The sequence below is a fragment of the Somniosus microcephalus genome, chromosome 22 (genome assembly GCF_052327205.1).
Source record: "Somniosus microcephalus isolate GS21.2 chromosome 22, FLI_Smic_1.0, whole genome shotgun sequence".
In the NCBI taxonomy this organism is placed as follows: domain Eukaryota; kingdom Metazoa; phylum Chordata; class Chondrichthyes; order Squaliformes; family Somniosidae; genus Somniosus; species Somniosus microcephalus.
The window spans coordinates 61,190,789-61,212,954 of NC_141008.1; the positions used below are offsets into that span (position 1 = coordinate 61,190,789).

The window sequence follows — 22,166 nt, forward strand, 5'->3', positions numbered from 1 at the left end:
AGGATCTATCCTTGGCCCCCTCCTAGTTCTCATCTTTATGCTGCCCCTCGGCGACGTCATCTGAAAACACAGCGTCAGTTTCCACATGTACGCTGACGACACCCAGCTTTACTTCACCACCACCTCTCTCGAACCCCACTCCAGGACCTGAGCCCATAATCTAAGCTGAACCTTCAGTGCAGTACTGATGGGAGTGCTGCCATTGTCGGATACACTGTCTTTCAGATGAGATGTTAAACTGAGGCTCTGTCTTCTTGGTCAATTGGACTTTAAAGACCCTATCTGAAAAACAGCAGGGAGTTCTCCAAGTATTCTGGCCAATATTAATCCCTCAAACACCACCAAAAAACAGAACAACGGGTCACTGATCTTGTTGCACTTTGTGGGACCTTATTTTGCACAAAATGGCTACATAGCAACTGTAACTGCACTTCAATATAATTCATTGTATGTGAAGTGATTTGGGCTTTCTGGTAGACTTGCTAAGATGCGAGATAATTGCAAATTCTTTCCTATAGCAGCCTGATCTCAAATGATTCTTCATTTGTTATATTTTTGCTGTTCCCCAATTTTTCCTTCTCTTCCTCCATTTTTGAACGAGTCTTTGGCGAGACTACTCCACGGTCTCATAATCGGTACTGTTCCTTATATCGACTGGCAAACACGCACGGTCAGTCAGTTGTTTGATCCAACCTACTGTCAATTCTTTTTAGGGTAGGATAGTTTTAATTAAAAAGAAAAACCTTCTATTGTATCCTCTGTGCACTTTACAGGACAATTCCCATTCCTTTTTGTTTTAGGTTTACTTGAAGTAAAATACAGAGGGCACTAAGACCATGGGGAAACAAATACGAAGATTTACTCCTAGGCCCCAGTTCCAGCCTGGGCCTTTCTTAGTTTAATGACTGGCTTCCCTGATTTCATAAAGTGACGGGGTGAGGGAGGGGTTGATCACAAATCATATAGAATGGGAAGAGAGAGGATGAGGAACAACTAGAGAGAGAACTCTGTTTTCGGGCCTAGATGTGCAAAAAAAAAACGCTTTGAGGCCTTGCGCGCCTCCCACAGAGTAGCAGCAGAAGTTATGGAGCTGGAATTTGCATCGGCTGATCTGAGATACTGGCAGAAACTCGTTCTTTTAAAGATGCCTTGGGACAGCTTCAAAAGTATGGCTGTCTTGTGTAATTCTTTAAATGGAGATTACGTGATTGAAGCTCTTCCAAAATATTTGCTATAAAGCTCATGAGGGAGAGGAGGCCTCACATTTCTGCCATCATTTTTGCTAATCCAAGACAGGTGCTCTGTTTTGTTTGCAGAGTAGGAATTTCTGTAATGCAAAGAAGACATTTTTGGCAGCGTACGTGATATTTAAGGGGAGAATCTCATTACAGGAAACTCTCGTTTAAACGGCACCCAAATATCCGGAATTCTCTATTCACCGGCAAAATGCTCACTCCGAAAACAACACCTCAATAACCAGCAATGTTGCCGAGTCCAAGTCTCCCGCGGTGGCCGGGTTAGTCAGTGGGGGTAGTTCTCCAAACTGCCACTACTCGGCTTCTTGGCGCTGTCGGACGTCGGAACACCTCAATCCCCCTGTAACAGGAGTCTGACTCTCCCGCGCTGCCGGTAGTCTCTTCTGATCCGCCATTTTACAGGGGTACTGTGTGTCTCCCACGCTGCTGGTAGTCATTGCATTGCATTACCCTCAACTGGCAGTACTGTACTTAATCAAGCATCTTCCACCATCCATTTAACACAACATTCTGTAGGTGAGCACCCAATTACTGTATACTGCACATTTCTTGATTTTTTTTATTTTTCTTTGTTAAAAATAGCCTTGGTAGATAACCCTCTCCGTCATCCGGAATTTTTGATCAACCGGCAACACGCCGGTCCCGTCGGTGCCGGATACCAAAGACTTTCCTGTATCTGGTTTTGTTTTTTACCCTCCCATTCCCTCCTGAAGGTGCCGACTGCTGCCGGAGTATGGTTCTATGGGCGCTGGTTCACCCATGTGAGTCTAGACAGTGAATGGTGGCAGGCCATTCAACCATGAAAGGCACCACAGCTTAGTCTCACCCGACAACCGCTTCCCAGCCTGGATCAACCACCTCAGCACAAACTGGGAAGCAAACCTCTGGTCTGTATGGTTCAGTATTGCACAGGGTGGCGCCTTTAACTGCTGGGCCGTTGAAGGAGTGGTCAGGAAGCTGCTCTGCAGGTCCAGTCCCTCCAGGCAGGTTATACTGCCTGCAGTCAGAGGGACACCAGCTTTTCCTGTACATTTACAGGCACAAATAGACATTAACCTGTGCAAAGAGTGGGATGACCTTCACTTTTCTAAATCCAAGACAACACTCTGTTTATATTTAAATAGAACCACAGTGCCAACCATGGCTCAGTGGGTAGCGCACTCGCCTTTAGAGACATGAAGGCTGTGGGTTCAAGTCCCACTCTAGAGACTTGAGCACAAGAATCTGGGCTGACGCTCCCAATGGAGTGCTGAGGGAGCGCTGCACTGTTGGAGGTGCCGTCTTTCCGATGAGATGTTAAACCGAGGCCCCGTCTTCCCTCTCAGGTGGATGTAAATGATCCCATGGCACTATTTTGAAGAACAGCAGCGGAGTTATCCCCGGTGTCCTGGGGCCAATATTCATCCCTCAATCAACATCACTAAAAACAGTTTGCCTGGTCGTTATCACATTGCTGTTTGTGGGAGCTTGTTGTGCGCAAATTGGCTGCCGTGTTTCCCACATTACAACAGTGGCTGTAAAGCGCTCTGGGATGCCCTGAGGTCGTGAAAGGCGCTATAGAAATGCAACGTCTTTCTTTCTTTAACACCACTGAGCACGTTTGATCAGAATCCAACATGACCCTGTCCCTTTTCTAACACGTTTTCCCACAACGAATCGGGGGTTTTGGCAATTAAAGTCAAGGCACTGCAATAATGGACCCAAGTGGAACTGCAGAGCTACAACCAGCAGGGTTATTGGATAGTTACATTAGGACATTACTTTTGGCCTACACACGGATGAATATAGTGCACCTCCCTCAATCCCCATGGCTGATGTTTGGCAAGATTTGCAGATATGAAGGTTCTCTGGTCGATAATGATTAACCCTTAATTGTTAAAGCATCAGGATACAGAATTATCATTCAGGATTGGTTTTCTTATACGGGCGATGCTGGCAAAGCTGCATTTATTGCCCATCCCTAGTTGCTTTTGAGATGGTGGTGGTCCTTCTTGAACCGCTGCAGTCCTTGTGTTTATGGTGCTCCCACAATGATGTTAGGTGTGGAATTCCAGGATATTGGTCCAGCCATGATGAAGGAACGACGTTGTATGGAGTCAGGATGGCGCGTGACTTGGAGGGGAACTTGGAGGTGATAATCTTTTCGCGACATTGCTGCCCTTGTCCTTTTCGGTGGTGGAGGTCGTAGGGGAGGGGGATGCAAATGCCGTGGGCTGCTGATGGGGTCGGGGGTCAAAAGGACGTGTTGTGGCTGCCAATGGAATAACTGGTGACCTCATCAGTCTCACAACACAGCTCAGAGGTGGAATTCATCACGACAGTCAAGTGACTGTAAAAGCATAGGATCCCATTTCAAGATTACGCATCTGTCAGATCCAAGTCTATTTTTATGAACACACAAAGAGAAAGTTCTTCCTCGCACCCTTTCCATCACAATTTCTAACCAGTGAAACATGCAGCGTCATTTAAAACCGCATGAGAGAAGAATATCTATCCCACGCTCTTATTCTTGACATTGCCTGTCCTGGGAAAGCTCATCAGCAGCGCACGATCAATTGCAAAGCAAGCATGCCCTGGGAGGACAAACCAAAAACCAATTCGATGAGGGGCAGGCTGGAAAGCCTCAGCAGTGAGCTGGAGCCTCACTTCTGGTTGCCCACTGCTTCCCCCATTTGCTTTTATAATGAAACGTGTTCTCAAGGTTTGGGGGTGTTGGCGACAGTGGTAAAGGTGGCATTTATTCACCATCCTTAGTCGCCCTGAAGTGGTGGTGATGGGCTTTTTTTTTTTTGAAGTGCCCCTACGACCTGCTGTGACCAATGAGCTGCGTGCAGTGGCCGTCACCTGGCAACAAGGCTGACGTAAGAAAACTACTAGGCACTTGGTCTAAGTGTTAAACAAAGCTTTAATCAACTGTTTTACAACATGGAGGTCTAGTTGTGTCCTTCACTAGTTCCTGTTTAAAATGTCCTGCGCAAGCTGGGCCCGTGCCCGAGTATTTATACTCTCCCTGGACAGCGCCACTCGTAGGCCGCTCAGTATTATTTCATAAGTCTTTCTTTCATGAATGACTGATTCATGTCAAAGGCTTTCCTGAGTGAAGTAAAAATATTGGCGTGGCATCGGTCCCCCAATATTAACATTCAGGGAGCAGTTGTTCCCCTTAAATTGGTGTTTCTGCAGAGAAGTACTTGTGGTGCTTTTGAGCCTTGGGAGAGACTGGAGGGCCAATGCACATGGCTCATTTCCCTCAGTGCACACGGGTTTACTCTACTTACAGCCACCAATCCACGAGATCAAGGTGGGGTCATAGGAACGGAGGAATTGCTCGACGAAAAACAACCAAAGGTCCACCTAGCTCGCCTCGTACCATCCTGGTACAGTCGTCGCATGATACAATGATAATGGAGCTGGTGACTAATCAGAACAATCAATCTCCATCAATTAGTCTGCAACAGACCCGGGCACGCTGCGAGGAGAACGCCAGTGGTGGAGAGCTTACGGAGTCATTGGTCCAAAATCATCTGTTCCACCCAAGTCTGCTGCACTTACCAAGTCATGTCTCAAATGACTCATTTACTGCATCTCAAAATGTTATCTCCCTGGTGTGAGGGAGCCAGAGATAAGGAATGTCAATATCTGAAGGAATTAATAACAAAAATTATATCTCCTACAACACAGGAGATTTCACACCTTGTTTTTGTTTTTTTTAAGATATTTTGTAAGTGTTTTCCACTCTTCAGTTACACGAAAGTATCAAGCAAATTTCCTATTTAATATTGTCAAGTACCAAATATTGACCAGCACAACCTAGAAGCCAGAAACAAAAGCAAATTCATAAATGACTGTAGGAGCTGCTCCTAGAACAGAAAGAGGCCATTTCTCATTGAAATGAATGGATGCGAAGGCTCAGTAATTGTGGTTGTGCTGAAGACGCTGACGTTGATGCTAAGGAGGGAGGGGGTGGAGCGGAGCGGAGCGGGCGTATGAAAAGGGAGGGGAAAATTCCAGAAATATTTTGGGAAAGTACCAAGTCACCGGAATAGAGGGTTTGGCAGTTTGAAGGACTTTCCTAACCTGCTGACTGCCTGAAATAATAATGGTGAACTCTCCAGTGCAGGGCAGACAGACAGACATGTTAAACAGAGGACATTTATTAAAGAAAGAATTTGTATATCTATAGCACCTTTCACATCCTCAATGAATAACTTTTGCACTGTAGTCACTGTAGTTCCGTAGGAAGGAGCGGCGGCCAATTTTGCACACAGCAAGAGCCCACAAACAGCAATCAAAATAAGCGACCAGATAAATCTGCTTTGGTGGTGTTGATTGAGAGATAAATGATGGCCAGGACATCAGAAGAACTCTCTGCTCTTACAATAGTCCCATGGGATCTGTTAAGTCCAGCTGAACAGGTAGACGGGGATCTCGATTTAACAGCTGATCCAAAAGTCAAAACCTCTGACAACGCAGCACTCCCTCTATATTACACCAGAGCGTCAGCTTAGGTTAGGTGCTAAAGTCTCTGGAGTACGCCTTGAACCCACGACCTCTGCCTCAGATGCAAGAGTGCTTTACCTCACACGTCACAAAGAAATGTTTTTGCGCAAAGAGACTTTATTAAAATGGTCAGCGTAAGAAAACAATTTAGTTTCCAGGGGCACAATGTTACTGTTACCCGAGCTACCCTTTCAAACAAAAGCCAATTACCGGCAAATAGAACAAGAGAGGCAACTTCCTTACAAGTAATTTAATGCCACCTTTATGTGAATGGGCTTGCTGGCCTCGGCTGTGATGCAACAGAGGTAGTGCTAGCGCTCCTGGACAGGGGCCAGTGCGTATTATATAATGGCTTCCAGTAGAAGCCATTCTGCTATGTAAAGGGAACGCTAGGCACTTAAAAAAAAAAAATTCTCTTTTTTGATTTTTGAAAAGGAACTGCAGCAGCAGTGGGCTGAGAGGCCAGATTGTTTCAAAGATTTATTTTTGCTGGTTACTGAGATAGTACCATATTCACTGGAACAGGAATCTGACTCCGACAGGGGTTGGAGCAGACTCGGACGCCCCCGCTTGTAGGTGCTGAAGGCTGCGGGAGCACCTCAGGGTGCTGTTGTGTTTTGTGTATAACCGCACGATCATTCGACTGGCCAGCATCAGAATAAAACCAAAAAAAAATCAAACAACAAAAGACATGAATTGTACTAACTTTGTGTAACTCGTTTAAAATGTTCCCCAATTTTCTCCTCTGAAGGCACTACTACATTAAAGGCGCTACTTAAGTGCAAGCTGTTGTTGCTTTTGGGGAGCATCACCACTGAGGCCAGTCCCGTCCTCGCCCAATGTCCACACACGGGTGCTTTCCAGCAGCTCTCATTGGATGGAGATCAGGGCTGGATCTTCTCCTCCCCAGCACAGAGGAGCTGACGCCAATGGTTGCACTTTTAACCTTTGCACCAGCCGATTCAGGCACTCTCGCGCATCTTTGCTGACAACACAAAACTAGGTGGGATTGTGAGTTGTGAGGAGGATGCAAAGAGGCTTCAAGGCGATTTAGTTAAGTTGAGTGAGTGGGCAAATACATGGCAGATGCAGTATAACGTGGATAAATGTGAAGTTATCCACTTCGGTAGGAAAAACAGAAAGGCAGAGTATTATTTAAATGGTGATAGATTGGGAAATGTTGATGTAGAAAGGGGCCTGGGTGTCTTTGTACACCAGTCACTGAAAGCAAACATGCAGGTTTCAGCAAGCAGTTAGGAAGGCAAATGGTATGTTGGCCTTCATTGCAAGAGGATTTGAGTACAGGAGCAAGGATGTCTTACTACAGTTGTACAGGGCCTTGGTGAGACCACACCTGGAGTACTGTGTGCAGTTTTGGTCTCCTCATCTAAGACAGGATATACTTGCCATAGAGGGAGTGCAGCAAAAGTTCACCAGACTGATTCCTGGGATGGCAGGACTGTCGTATGAGGAGAGATTGGGTTGACTAGGCCTGTATTCACTAGAGTTTAGAAGAATGAGAGGGGATCTCATTGAAACATATACAATTCTGACAGGGCTAGACAGACTGGATGCAGGGAGGGTGTTTCCCCTGGCTGGGGGGTCTAGAACGGGTCACAGTCTCAGGATACGGGGTAGGACATTTAGGACTGAAATGAGGAGAAATTTCTTCACTCAGAGGGTGAATTCTCTAACACAGAAGGCTGTGGAGGCCAAGTCACTGAATATATTTAAGAAGGAGATAGATAGATTCCTAGACACAAAAGGCATCAAGGGGTATGGGGAGAGAGTGGGAATATAGTATTGAGATAGAGGATCAGCGATTATCATATTGAATGGCGGAGCAGGCTTGAAGGGCCAAATGTTTCTATGTGTAAATGCACTGCCTGGTGTGGATCCGAGCCATATGACCAGCCGGGTCCTGGGATCGAATGCGGACCCTCCTGGACAGCCTGGCTCAGACCCACACCCCCGCGGGCAGCACATTTACCAGTGGGCGAATAGTACTTTTTAACTGGATGTTCTGCGGCAACCTGGGCAAGGAGGGGAGCAGATGCTTCAGGCGTTTTCTGTTGAGCGACCCTGGCTTCATTTAGCATAAGTGTGAATGTAAACGCGGCCAGCAATCGCTGGCACTCATTGAATAGACAACCCCCCCCCCCCAACCTTGCCTCCACAATAAGAAGTCCTCTGTGCTTACCTCTGGGGGGATACTGTCGTCAGAGTCTGAGCTGTCGTCATACCCATTGTCAAATCCACAGTCCAAGTTCATCTGCAACAACTGGTCAATGGTGGCATCCACAGCTCCATTGTTGGCTCTCAAGACGCACTCGATCACATCGTAGTCCATGTTTGGAAACATGACCTTGAAGTCCTCCATGGCCTGGTTGAACTCAAGTCTGCGGACCTGCCGCGGCGGCCTGCTGTTGTTGAGCAGCTGCGACGGGGTGCTCGCCGAGCTGCTCTTGGAGTTGCCATTGCTACTGTTCCGCCGGAAAAGGCTGGTCATTTTCAAGAACGTCTTTCGGAAGCTGCTCAGCTTGGAGTGTGAAATGGTGGGAGCTTCTTCAGGCGTCAAGAGGTCACTCGGAAAGCTGGTGTGAAGCCATATCCTGGGGTTTTCGAAACGGCTGCAGCAAATCCCAGAGTGAACATTCAAGATACTTTATATTAAAATGAACAAGGCCTCACAATCATGGGCCTCCAGGCAAAACAAGTTGGCAGAGCAGCAAGAATCTTCACACGCACAATACACCGGCAAGGATCCTATAGTATTCCAATCTGCGTAGGTACCACAATCTCGTAAACCATCTCTTAAGAGTCAGCGACACACCTGTAACAGAAGAACAAGACCTCATGTTAGTGCTAGGTTATGAGAGATACAATTAAAAAAAAAAACTTTGCTCTCAGGATATAGACAGCGCTGGCAAAGCAAAATATTTAACACCCAACCGTAGATTCCCCGAGAATGTGGTGGTGGGCCTTCTTTTGCCGAAGTTGCTTGTCCAACCAAGTGGCTTGCTCGATCACTTCAGAGGGCCATTCAAAGTCAAACACTTAGAAACATAGGAGCAGGAGTCGGCCATTCGGCCCTTCGAGCCTGCTCCGCCATTCAATATGATCATGGCTGATCCTCTATCTCAATACCATATTCCCGCTCTCTCCCTTGATGTGACAGATTCCCTTCCCTGAAGGACATTCCTGAAACAGTTAGGTTTTTACAACAATCTGGCAGCTTTCATAATCACTTTTTCTGGTGCTCGCCCACGATGGACCTGATTTATTGAATTTAATTTTTGCATCTGGTGGGATTTGAACTCACCGCCTCTGGTTGCTAATCCAGCAATGGATAGCAGATTAATGAGACACACTGAACAATGAACAGAAGGTCTGAGGTTCCAGAAATGCAGGAATATCATCTCAATAAAATACTACTGGACCAGCTATCTCATCAACTAAAGAACTGCCAGGTGTGCAACAGTACCGTACAGAACAGGAAGATCCCCTGCTTGATCCCCGATCTGTGCCGAGTTAGCTGGTCACTGCCGAGAGAGCATTTCGGGAGCTATTTTAGGCCCATCCGATATTGCCCGTTTTGCGCCATTGCCCTAGACGAATTTCTAACCCAATGTCTTCGGGAGATGAGAAAATCTAGTGGTGGGGGCGGGGAGGGGCGCGAAACTGCTGAACTGAGTGCCCTCTGGTATTGTCTACAATAATCAAAATGATTCAATGAACAAAGGAAGTTGCTGCATGACATACAAGTGGTACAGACAGATTCGCAGGCTCTTATCAAGTATTATACAATAAAGCTGTCATCATATTTTGTGTCAATTTTCCCCTTGATGGCATCATGAGGGAGTGACGTGACCATTTCAAACCAATTTACATCATCTGAATGCAAAAAAAAATGAAAAAAGGTTTGATGAACACTCTTCCATGAAGACAGCGTGCCTTCTCACTAGAAGCCAAGTCTCTTCTACCTTGTGTTCCTCCCCCTCCGCTGCTGCAGATGCTGACTTGTGGCTCACCAGTGCCATTTTATTGTAGTTTCACAATGCCCTGTCTTAACATTCTCAGCTCCACATGAGAGGACTTACCTTTCGCCACGACAACCACTAATACTGGTTTCCATTGGCCAACAAGAGCGGTAACTTTCTGAAGCAAGGTCGTTTCCTAACCCCAGCTGGGTGTTGCTGCGCTCTGTTACCACAGGCAATTCTCCGTTGTTGGTTGGCTGAAACCAGTGACGGTAGCAGTAGCTGAGTTGAAACGACAATTAGGGCTGGAAGTTGAACTTGCGCCCTCTGAATAACAGGCCAATATACTCTACCATCACGGCTACCAAAATACCCCATTTACCGTGATGGCGTTGCATTCTGGCTTCATGCATTTCTCTTATCGAAGTGAGGATTGACACCGCTGTGTCAGCCAACCAGTTGGAGGCGGGCCAGGACTTATGGTAAGACTCACAGCAAGCAGTCAGCAAACAGAGTCTATTTAAACAGAGTCTCTACGAACTACAGCAAACTGAACTCATGACTGAAACTGCAGCAAAGTCTCCCGATAAAAGCAGGGTTATTTCTCCAGCAAGATGCAGTTTGTGGAGGTTAGTTACATAATACAGATTAAGTGCGGAAAATCAATCCCAGTCACTTACAGCAGTGATTGATGCACATAATCACCCAATCATCTCCATTCTGGCCAGGACTTGTGGTGTCACGATATGCAGCCTTGTATATATGTTATAAAAACATTTATGAAAGAAAGAAAAGACTTGCATTTATATAGCGCCTTTCATGACCACCGGACGCTTCAAAGCGCCTTACAGCCATTTAAGTACTTTTGAAGTGGAGTCACTGTTGTAATGTGGGAAACGTGGCAGCCAATTTGCGCACAGCAAGCTCCCACAAACAGCAATGTGATAATGACCAGATAATCTGTTTTTGTTCTGTTGGTTGAGGGATAAATATTGGCCCAGGACACCGGGGATTATGTTCAGAAATGCTTGCAGCAGCTAATGAATGGAATGCATTTTGAAAGCCAAAAGGATCTTTTTGGAGCGACGAGGGTTAATAGCCAGAAGTCACGTCCAACTTTTCCCAGAAGGAAGAGTCAGATACTCGACTTGGCTCTTTCTGCCTTTCACACACAACAAACCAGCAGCAGGAAGATTGAGCGAGGGAAGCCATTCCCGCCAGGGGAACCTGTCCAGTATTCAGCCACAAACACGCAATCCTGTGTCATGTGAACCATGGCTTTGTTTTGCAACCACCCCCGGAGCCCCAGTGTGCCATTGAGCTGGCAAGCCTTTTGGCCAAGTGAGCTGGGGCAGTGACAAAGCACCTGCCACTGAGTGGATCAACAGTCCTGGCGGAGAGCAGCTTCAGTTTGCTGATGCGCGAGAGAGAGAGTGTGGCTGGTTGGTGGAAGCCCCGCTCTGAAAGGGAACACGTTCAGCTGTTGCCCAGACACGTCTCATTTTCTGCAGCGTGCCCCGCAGACTCGGGATGAAGCTGCGATACAGCACACACACGTGTGCTTGAAGGCATCAATTCGCCGATCTGCTCGCAGCTGTGGAGCACTCGCTGCTCGGCAGCTCCAAGAGAGCTCAGCGAACGTCCCTCTTCCCGCGTTGTCCTCGGTAGACGAAGCATGCTTGGTTCCACCTCAGCGAGGCAGCATGTCGGTCGATGATGGCTCCACGCTGCCTGCAGCAAGCAGCTCCTGGCTTGTGGAGCGGGCAAGACTGCAGAGTCTGTAAATCGAGGCGGCCATGCAGAAGTGAAGCCCAACTGTATAGTGCGAGGCGAACAAAGCTTTGCTTGTGTCTCGTGCCAAGTCCAGCGCCAACCGCTGGGTCTGGGAGTAAACCACAATATTGTTGACACAACCATTTCAACCATCATGACCAGAGATCATGCGAATCCCCTCACGCTGCTTTGCATATTGCTTTTGTCTGTTGCCGAGAATTACTTGATAATTTGAATTTTTGTTTTTAAAAGTTCCAACTGGATTGCATTCAGCTCATGAACCGAGCACTTGTGAGCTCTGACAGACTGAACAATGGAACAAGACGTCCTGCTCCGTGCTGGCTTACAGTGAGGCCTGTATCCTGGCCAAGCTCACCACGTCATCATTAGGACAAGTGATCGGTTATCTGCTGAGAAACTGGTATTTTCACTGCCGCTGGGAATTTTTTTTTTCAGGCCAAACCGGACAGCAAGTCACGCGACACATACTGGGGGTAATTTCAGTGTCAGGAAGAGAAAATAAAACGAGGTGTAAAACCGGGCTCATGTCACCCTTTTTTCGCCTGGCAATTAAAAATTCAAATTACCTCCACCAGTAAGTATACAAATCTGTGGGATGTCATGCTGCACTAAATCACCTGCCTTGGTCATAACCCAACATAGAAACATAGAAGATAGGAGCAGGAGTAGGCCATTCGGCCCCTCGAGCCTGCTCCGCCATTCAATGAGATCATGGCTGATCATCCAAATTCAGTACCCGGTCCCTGCCTTCTCCCCATATCCCTTGATCCCTTTAGCCTTAAGAAATATATCCAACTCCTTCTTGAATATATTTAATGAATTGGCCTCAACTGCCTTCTGTGGTAGAGAATTCCACAGGTTCACCACTCTCTGGGTGAAGAAATTCCTCCTCATCTCAGTCCTAAATGGCTTACCCCTTATCCTTAGACTGTGACCCCTGGTTCTGGATTCCCCTGCCATCGAGAACATCCTTGCTGCATCTAGTCTGTCTAGTCCTGTTAGAATTTTGTAAGTTTCAATGAGATCCCCTCTCATTCTTCTAAACTCTAGTGAATATAAGCCTAATCAACTCAATCTCTCTTCATATGTCATTCCTGCCATCCCAGGTATCAGTCTGGTGAATCTTCGCTGCACTCCCTCCATGGCAAGAACATCCTTCCTCAGATAAGGCGACCAAAACTGCACACAATACTCACGGTGTGGTCTCACCAAGGCCCTGTACAACTGCAGCAAGACATCCTTGCGCCTGTACTCGAATCCTCTCGCTACGAAGGCCAACATGCCATTTGCCTTCTTAACCACCTGCTGCACCTGCATGCTTACCTTCAGCGACTGGTGCACAAGCACACCCAGGTCTCGTTGCACTTCCCCTTTTCCCAATCTATTGCCATTCAGATAATAATCTGTCTTCCTGATTTTGCCATTCATTTTTCCTAAACTCGTGGGATACTAGGCCGTGTTGCTAAATTACTGATGTCACAATAACTCTCACTTCACTGTCCTATTGGTTGTTACGGCAATGTAATGTCATTTTTAAAAATATCACCAAGTACAGGATATCACTCGACCTGGTGTGAAAATTGCACCTGTGACCTTCACACTGGAGAGAAGAATCTCAAGTCCCATTGGTGTGCAAACGACACCCTCAAACTAAGGCCCCTTTGTAAGGTAACAAAAACTTGCATTTATATAGCGCCTTTAAGGTAGTAAAACATCCCACGGTGCTTCACATGACCGATATCTGACAAAACTGGGCAACGAGCCACATAAGGGGATATTAGGACAAGTGACCAAAAGCTTGGTCAAAGAGGTTGGTTTTACGGAGTGCCTTACAGGAGGAGAGAGACAAGCAGGGAAGAGGAGATGTTTAGGGAGGGAAATCCAGAGCTTAGGGCCGAGACAGTTGAAAGGCACGGCCACCATTGGTGGGGCGAGGGAAATCGGGGATGCTCAAAACCAGAATTGGCGGAACGCAGAGTTCTCGGAGGGTTGGTGGGTCTGGAGGAGGTTACAAAGATAGGGAGGGCGAGGCCACGGAGAGCAAGGGAAGAGAGAGAAAAAAAGAAAGGGGAGGGGGTGGCAACAGACTCCAATCACAGAGAGCAAGTTAATGGGTTGAATGAGCTGCAAACTGCGTAACAGAGAAGCAAGAACCTGGTAGATGGTATTAAAGATCATTTGAGCGAGGTAATGAAAAAGCATTATAAGAATGGAAGAGTGTGCAAATAGTTAAGAAGGTGAAGTGCCCGTACAAGAAGAAAAGCAAGATGACGTGGAAGAGGGGGAAAAAGATGCAGGAGGAAATGAAAGCAGGAAATGCTGGAAACATAGCAAGGCTGCACAACAAGTGACAAAACCAAACCAGCACCCCAGGTGCAGAAGCAAGCCCCCTGGCCAGCACTGTGTTCTGACAGAGGGTCGACACCAGAAGCATCACGTTATCCCCTTCCGATAGATGCCAATATTCCTTCAATTTAAATTTAAAATTTAAATTTTGACTACTTTTGGATGCCTTGAAGCCTGAAGTTTAATTTGATTTGGATTGCATGAACAGCTCAACCATGATCTAATTGATCTGGATGAGACTTCTGCTTTTAACTGTTTCTCAGAACGCAGGCAACACTGGCAAGGCCACATTTATGGCCCATCCCTAGCTGACCTGAATCGGTGATGGTGGTGGGTCTTGTCCTTGAACTGATGCGGTCTTTATGTTGATCCTTTTTTAAAAATTCATTCATGAGATGTGGGCGCCGCTGGCAAGGCCAGCATTTATTGCCCATCTCTAGTGGCCCTTGAGAAGGTGGTGGTGAGCCGCCTTCTTGAACCGCTGCAGTCCGTGTGGTGAGGGTACTCCCACAGTGCTGTTAGGTCGAGAGGATTTTGACCCAGCGACGATGAAGGATCGGCGATATTCTTCCAAGTCAGGATGGTGTGTGACTTGGAGGGGAACTTGGAGGTGGTGGTGTTCCCATGTGCCTGCTGCCCTTGTCCTTCTAGGTGGCAGAGGTCGCAGGTTTGGGAGGTGCTGCTGAAGAAGCCTTGGCGAGTTGCTGCAGTGCATCTTGTAGATGGTACACACTGCAGCCACGGTGCGCCGGTGGTGGAGGGAGTGATTGTTTAGGGTGGTGGATGGGGTGCCAATCAAGCGGGCTGCTTTGTCCTGGATGGTGTCGAGCTTCTTGAGTGTTGTTGGAGCTGCACTCATCCAGGCAAGTGGAGAGTATTCCATCACACTCCTGGCTTGTGCCTTGTAGATGGTGGAACCATAACAGTGTGAAGTAGGGAATTTCAGGATTTTTGACCCAGCGATGATGAAGGAATGGTGGCACATGTCCAAGTCAAGATGATGTGAGACTTAGAGGGGATCTTTGAGCCCAGTGGCAAGGGAACTCAGTGATGATTGTGCCATTGAAGGTCAGGGGAAGATGATTAGACATTTTCTTGTGTGAGATGGTCTTTCCCTGTGACCTGCCACTTGGAGCTCAAGGCTGGAGGTTGTTCAGGTCCTGCTGTAGATTGGCATGCACTGCTTCATTATTGGAAGAATTGTGAATGGAACTGAACACTAGAGAGTAGTCAGCACACAGCTCCATGGAGCTAAGGCCATTGAGGGAGCAGCTAAAGATGACCAGGTTGAAGACACTGCCCTGACATCTCATGGCTGCGATGATTGGCCTCCAACTATTACAACCATATTCTTTTGTGTCAGTATGACACCAGCAGGTGGAAGGTTTTGCCATTGACCCTCACTTCTCAGTTTTGCTTGGGCTCCTTTGGTTCCATACTTGGTTGAATGCTGCCCTGATATCACGGGCACCTCTCCTCTGGCATTCAGCTCTTGTGTCCATGCCTCGATGCAAGCAGCGGCAAGGTCTGGAACCGAGCAGTTGGACAGAAACCAAACAGAACATTGGTTCGTGAGTTATTGGTGAGTAGGTGTCACTTGATGTGCTAGTGATGATTCCTGCCATCATTTTGCTGATGATTGGAAAGAGGTTTATACGGCGATATTTAGCAGAGTTAGATTCGTATTTTTTTTTTGTGGATGGGACATACCTGGGCGATTTCCCCCACTGTTGGGCAAACGTAAGTGTCATAGTTGCATTGGCTGGGGGTTGCGGCTAGTTCTGGTGCGCAGGTCTTCAGCACTACAGCCGAGGTGTTATCAGGGCCCTTGGCCTTCGCTGTATCCAGTGCACTTAGCCACATCTTAATGTCATGTGAAGTTAACTGAATTGGCTGGACTTTGGCATCTATGATGGTGGGAACCTCACCTCAGTAAGAGGCCGAGCAGAATCGTCCACTTGGCACTTTTGGCTGAAGGTACTTATAATCACTTCAGCCTTGCCTGAGGCAGACATAAAAAAAGAGACAGAGAAAGAAAGGGAGAGATACAAAGAGAAAGAGGCAGAAACAGAGAGCAATAGAGGGAGAGAAAGACAAAGAGAGAATGAAGAGAGAGAGACAAGAGTGAGAAAGAAAAACAGCGAGAAACAGATAGGAAGAGAGCGAAAAGACACCTGCATAAATATAAATATAAATATAAATATAAATAGCACCGTATCACATTTCTCAGAAACATCGCAAGTGCTTCATAGTCAATTAATTACTTTTGAAGTGCAGGCACTATTGTTACATGGGCAAGCGTGGCTATTTGCGTACAGCAAGATCTCCGAAAGTGCAATGAGAATGACCACTTAATCTGTTTGCGGTAATGCTGGTTAACAAGTGTTGGCCAGGACACAAAGGCGAATTCCCTGCACTTCTTTGAACAGTGCCGTGGGATCTTTAATGCCCATCTCAACACACAGATGGGACCTTGGTTTAAAGAGAATTTCACCGCACGCAAAATCGGTTTCACTGACTACTGTATTCAACACTCCCCCACCCCAAAAAGTAGCAGGTGTCAGCGCTCATATCGAGTTACCGCTGCTCTTTCACAATTTGAAAGACCCAGAACTCAGGAGCATTACACGTACTTGTGCCTGATGATGGGAGGAATTCTTGGAACTCCCAGTCATTGGCAGAGCTGTCCTGTTGATTCTATGGAAATGACTGATCCCAGGAAGGGAATCTTACAGCACCCTTTAGATTAATTCCTGGAAGCTGCACACTGCTGCCAACTATTAACTAATAATTCACACATGTGTGAACTCTCATCATTCACCTGCCATTCGTGTGATGTGAAATATCCCTTCACTAGGCAGTTAAAACAAAACGCACTAACATTCAAGGAACAAATGGTTTTATTTCACCAACAATTGATGCTAGATCAGGCAATTGATGCTAGATCAATTGTTAATTTTAAATCGGAGATTGATAGCTTTCTGTTAACTAAAGGCATTAAGGGATATGGGCCAAAGGCGGGCATGTGGAGTTAGGTCGCAGGTCAGCCATGATCTCAGTGAATGGAGGAACAGGCTCGAGGGGCTCAATGGCCTCCTCCTGTTCCTAATGTTCCTACGCCTTGTTAACAGAAAAAGGAAACCAACAAGTTCAGGTATTTTAAAGCTACAATTTCTCCACAGTTGTCCTCCAAGTAGAAGATACCAGGAATGAAGCACAGTGTAGTTATTACATAGAATGTACAACTCAAAAACAGGCCATTCGGCCCAACTGGTCCATGCCAGTGTGTATGCACCACATGAGCTTCCTGCCACCCGAGTTCATCTATCTCCATCAACATATCTTTCTGTTCATTTCTCCCTCAAGTGTTTATCTAGCTTCCCCTTAAATGCAGAGCAAGTGTGACATCATATGTAGTCATCATGGCTGCAAGTACAGGGGCCGTTCTGCTAGTTTAATTAGGAAGGGTACTTGTTGAACGAGAGAGTTTCTATAATATGTGATGAAGGGGAAGCAGCCCATGGCGTTTGACCATTCAGTGCACTCCAACATGCCCACATAAAGAACAGGAAAAAAATGTCTGGTGAATGTGTGTCTAAGGGATGTTAGGGCTGGGGAGTGTCCACAATGGGCATCAACCACTCCCAGTTCAGGCAGGTGCAGAGTTAAGCTCCCTCCGCTCTCCCACCCACCCCCGCCCGCCCCCCCAACCTCAAAAAAGTTGCGCCTCCCTCCATTCACCTGGAATGTAAATAATTCTGTTAAAAAATCCTTCACAAGTGGGGATTAGTTCACGGTATCAAAGCTGCAGCCCTGTCCAAAATGCTCATGGGATACACCTTTAATTGGATTTTCCTCCTTATATGGGCAGTCCTGACTGGACGTCAATTTAAATGTTCACTATTATTCACAATGCAAGATGGAGTCCGAGTTACAGGGAAGTTGGGTGTGACTCCACAGATGTTCCTATGACAACCGCTGATGGGCGAACACCAAAGCAATTCTCGTGACACTGTGCGCTCTCGTTGCCTCAAGTGCGTTCACTATTTCTCCGCTAGCAGTTACAGGTAGTGCACCGGTAATCCGGCACCTTCAGTGGTCCGGCACGAGGAAGGTCCTGCTGTCACATTCCCTCCCTGGGATGGGTCCGACTCGGGTCCCGGGACCGCCGCCGGGTCAGGATCAGCGCCTGGACCGCGCAGCATCACCGACAGCTCGGCAGAGCGATGGAGCCTGAGCCCGAGCAGCCCGTGGGCGGCGGCGGCACAGGGAGGGCAGCAGCAGGAAGAGGAGGAGCAGGTGGTGGCGGTGTTTGTGGTGACTTTCGACACCTTCAGTGGTTCGGAATTTTCAGTGGTCCGGCACCGGCCTGGTCCCGAGGGTGCCGGATTACCGGAGTTGTACCTGTATTTGGTAACTTTTCTTCCCTTACACTTCCTCTCCAAAAAGTTGGCTGGGATGCAGTTCCACGGGCACCAGGAACTCTTGTGTACCTTACCCAAAAGGCCAATCTTCAGTTAGCAGAGTTCCCGTGAGTGCCAGTGGGCTATTTGACTGTGGAGGAGCGTCACAGCCCAATCCTGCCCTCACCTAACGGACACGTGCGCGGGTTTCCAGTTGGCCACTCCGGTGCCCCACTGCTGCTTCAAATGAGACCAACTGGAGGGTCAGTTTGGCTCAATTGTTGGCGTTCTTGCTCCCGAGTCAGAGGTTGTGGGTTCAACAACAAAAACTTGCATTCATATAGCACCTTTAACGTGGTTAAAACATTCCAAGGCGCTTCACAGAAGCGATTATCAAAACAAAATTTGACACCGAGTCACATAAGGAGATACTGTATTAGGACAGGTGACCAAATGCTTGATCAAAGAAGTACAAGTTTTAAGGAGCGTCTTAAAGGAGGAGACAGAGAGGGGTAGAGAGGCAGAGAGGTTTAGGGAGGGAATTCCAGAGCTTAGGCACTAGGCGGCTGAAGGCACGGCCGCCAAGGGTGTAGCGATGAAGAGAGACCAGAATTGGAGGAGCGCACAGATCTCGGAGGGTTGGAGGAGGTTACAGAGATTGGGAGGGGCGAGGCCATAGAAGGATTTGAAAATAAGGATAAGAATTTTAAAATCGAGGCGTCGCCGGACTAGGAGCCAATGTGGGTCAGCGAGCACAGGGCTGATGGATTCAAGTCTTATAACAAGACTTGAGGACATAATCTAGGCTGACACTAAGCCCTAAAGATTGTGCTAGGTGTAATTATTTAACAATCATATGCCAGCAGTGACCTTCGAGCTATCTCCAGGAACCCCACAGAGGCTCCAGTCTGCAGGGTCCCAAGTGCAACAAGCCCCATCACCAGCTTGTCCAGGACAGCCCCACCACCCCCATCCCTGGTCAGGCTGCCTCACTGAGGAAAGTGAGGTGGGAGAGCCGGGAACATCTCCTCCTGCCTCATCTGCGCCTCAGTGCTGAGCCTGCGCCTTGCTATAGGCCTAGGCCTGGCCCCACACACGGAGCAAACACTTGGAAATCCGGTGGGAGCAGAGACCTCACATAACATGTCGCCGTCCCGGTTTTCTCTTTGCCGCGGCTAGGAACCGAGAACATCGCAGGTGCAATGAACAGTAAAGCCTGTGTACGTCACATCTTACTATTGAGTGTCGATGGAATTATCGGTGAGTGGCTTGTACTACGGAATGAACTGGGTTTCAAGATATAGGAAACTTTCGATTTACCAGCACCTAAATAACCGGAAATCTCGGTTAACCGGCAAAATTCAGGAGTAGGTTCAGGTAACTTTTATTACTTGCCTTCCTCCATCTGTTGCTGTGCAAGGGTGTGGCTGCAGCTGTTGCTAAGCTACAGAGACGCTTGCAACTTGTGGCCATTGTTCTGAACCTGTTGCTAAGCAACAGGGTTTGTTGCTTTATACGGAGTTCTCAGCTCCCTATCTTTTGTTATAGCTTTCGGTTATCCGGAATTTTTGATGAACCGGCACCACGTCGGTCCCGTCCGTGCCGGATAAAAAAAAGTGAGAAAGAGAAACAGACAGGAACAGGAGTAGGCCATTCAGCCCCTCGAGCCATTCGATCAGATCACTGCTGATCTGCTCCTCGACTCCATTTAGCCGCCTTAGCTCCATATCCCTCATGCCCTTAACTAACAAAAAATCTATCGGTTTCAGTTTTGAAAGTTCCAATTGCCTCAGCGTCCGCAGCCTTTTGGGGGGGGGGGGGGGGGGGGAAGAAAGTTCCAGAGTTCAATGATTAAAATGAGAGAGACTTATTTTTGAATTAGCGAGTGCCATGATAAAACTAGCCCCATTCCATTGAAAAGCTGACGGCAAATTATACACCGGCAGGGCAGAATTCACACAAGAACAGCAACTATAAAATAGGGGATGACTCAAGAGACCAGATTTGACACTAATGGGTAAAAGTTAACATGCTAACTCCCACTGTACACTGTGGATTTAATAGACAGTCAGTCACACAGCAATAAGCCTGCATTTTTTCCCCAAGGAGGCTTTGAGGGTGTCCTTGAAGCGTTTCCTCTGCCCACCTGGGGCTCTCTTGCTGCGTCGGAGCAAGTGCAACATCTCCACCGACACCTGGGAATCCCTGTCCCAGGACCGCACAAAATGGAGGAGGAGCATCCGGGAAGGTGCCGAACACCTCGAGTCTCTTCGCCGGGAGCAGGCGGAATCCAAGCGCAGGCAGCGCAAGAGGCGCACATCAACCCAAGCACCCCGCCCACCCGCCCCTTCAACCACCTTCTGCCCCACCTGTGACAGAGACTGCAGGTCCCGCATTGGACTCATCAGTCACCTGAGAACTCATTTTTAGTGTGGAAGCAAGTCATCCTCGGTTCCGAGGGACTGCCTGAGAGAGAGAGAAGAATAAGCCTGTACTGTGATACAAGACCGAAAACAGAAATAATGGTTTGCACCAGCCCTGCCATGAAGACAGCTCGCGAAGTTTATTAGTCAAGCAACTAGACATGTTTTACCTACGTAAAAGGCTTGTGGTTTGTCTGCACCTCACTGGTGATAATCAAACGCCGGCTTGCTCTCGGCCTATAATTCAGTCCTTTCAGGCCAATGCTCTTTTTTTTTTCCTGTTGGCGGTTTTCAATTACAAGTTAAGGGACCCGGGAGAACTGGAAAAAAGTTATGGAGCCGTGCCAGAAAGCTTGATTTGTGAAAACACGCTCAAGAAAAATCTCTTCCAAGTCAAAATGGGTGAGGCACACGGTTTTTGAGGCAGGAGAGAAACGTCATATTGCAGAGGTCCCAAGACCCCAACCGTTCTCCCAGGCTTCTGCAGCAGAACAAACATTCAGCATAGGATGGGAATATTTGCCCTGGGATTGGTTCGAACAATTGCCTGCATGGGAAGGGGATGGGCACTATTAGGAATTAAAACACCCTGCTTTTGAAAGCTGTTAAAACCACAAGGAAGCCATTTTGCCTCAAGCAGAAAGCAGTAAGTGGAGGGTCCCGGCTTCACTTTAAGATGCTGAGCTTAAATAGCCCCTCAAAAAATATATTACTCCGGCTGGTTTCCTGAACTCCATGTGAAGAAAAGGAAATAATGCTCATTTTTCACCTTCACCGAGAGGTTACAACTCAGGGTCTTTCCTGCAGTGGAATAGCGTCATTGAGCTCCACAAATATCTGCAAAAATACCGGCTCCTGAATGGAGTATTCTGTACCAGTCAACTTTCTATCAATCATGCACAATAGTGCACGCCTGCAAGTACTGGCCACGTTGATGTCATCCTCCCTAGACTGAAAATGAGATGGGCCTATATGATTTTGGCGGGGGGGTGGTGCGGGGGAGGGAACATAAGAATTAGGAGCAGGAGTCGACCATATGGCCCCTCGAGCCTGCTCCACCATTCAATAAGATCATGGCTGATCTTCGACTGTAACTCCACATTACTGCCCGATCTCCATATCCCTCGATTCCCCTAGAGTCTAAAAATCTACTGATCTCAGCCTTGAATATACTCAACTATTCAGCGTCCACAGTCCTCTGGGGTAGAGAATGCCGAAGATTCACAACCCTCTGGGTGAAGAAATTCCTCCTCATCTCAGTCTTAAATGGCCGACCCCTTATCATGAGACTATGCCCCCTAGTTCTAGACTCTCCAGCCAGGGGAAACAACCTCTCAACATCTACCCTGTCAATCCCCCTCAGATTCTTATGTTTCAATGAGATCACCTCTCATTCTTCTAAACTCCGGAGAGTGTCGGCCCAATCTACTCAATCTCTCCTCATAGGACAAGTTTCTCATCCCA

The 22,166-nt window shown here is 47.5% G+C and overlaps 1 protein-coding gene across 1 annotated transcript in view; it reads right to left on the reverse strand.

Annotated features, from left to right (window-relative positions):
- The window catches only part of cuedc1b (CUE domain containing 1b), a 217,652-nt gene that overhangs the window by 44,461 nt on the left and 151,025 nt on the right, over nt 1-22,166 (reverse strand). The window contains exon 3 of the mRNA XM_085964907.1: nt 7,957-8,589. Within this exon, the coding sequence (XP_085821033.1) occupies nt 7,957-8,265 (309 nt within the window). The 5' untranslated portion in view covers nt 8,266-8,589. The remainder of the gene's footprint in view (nt 1-7,956; nt 8,590-22,166) is intronic.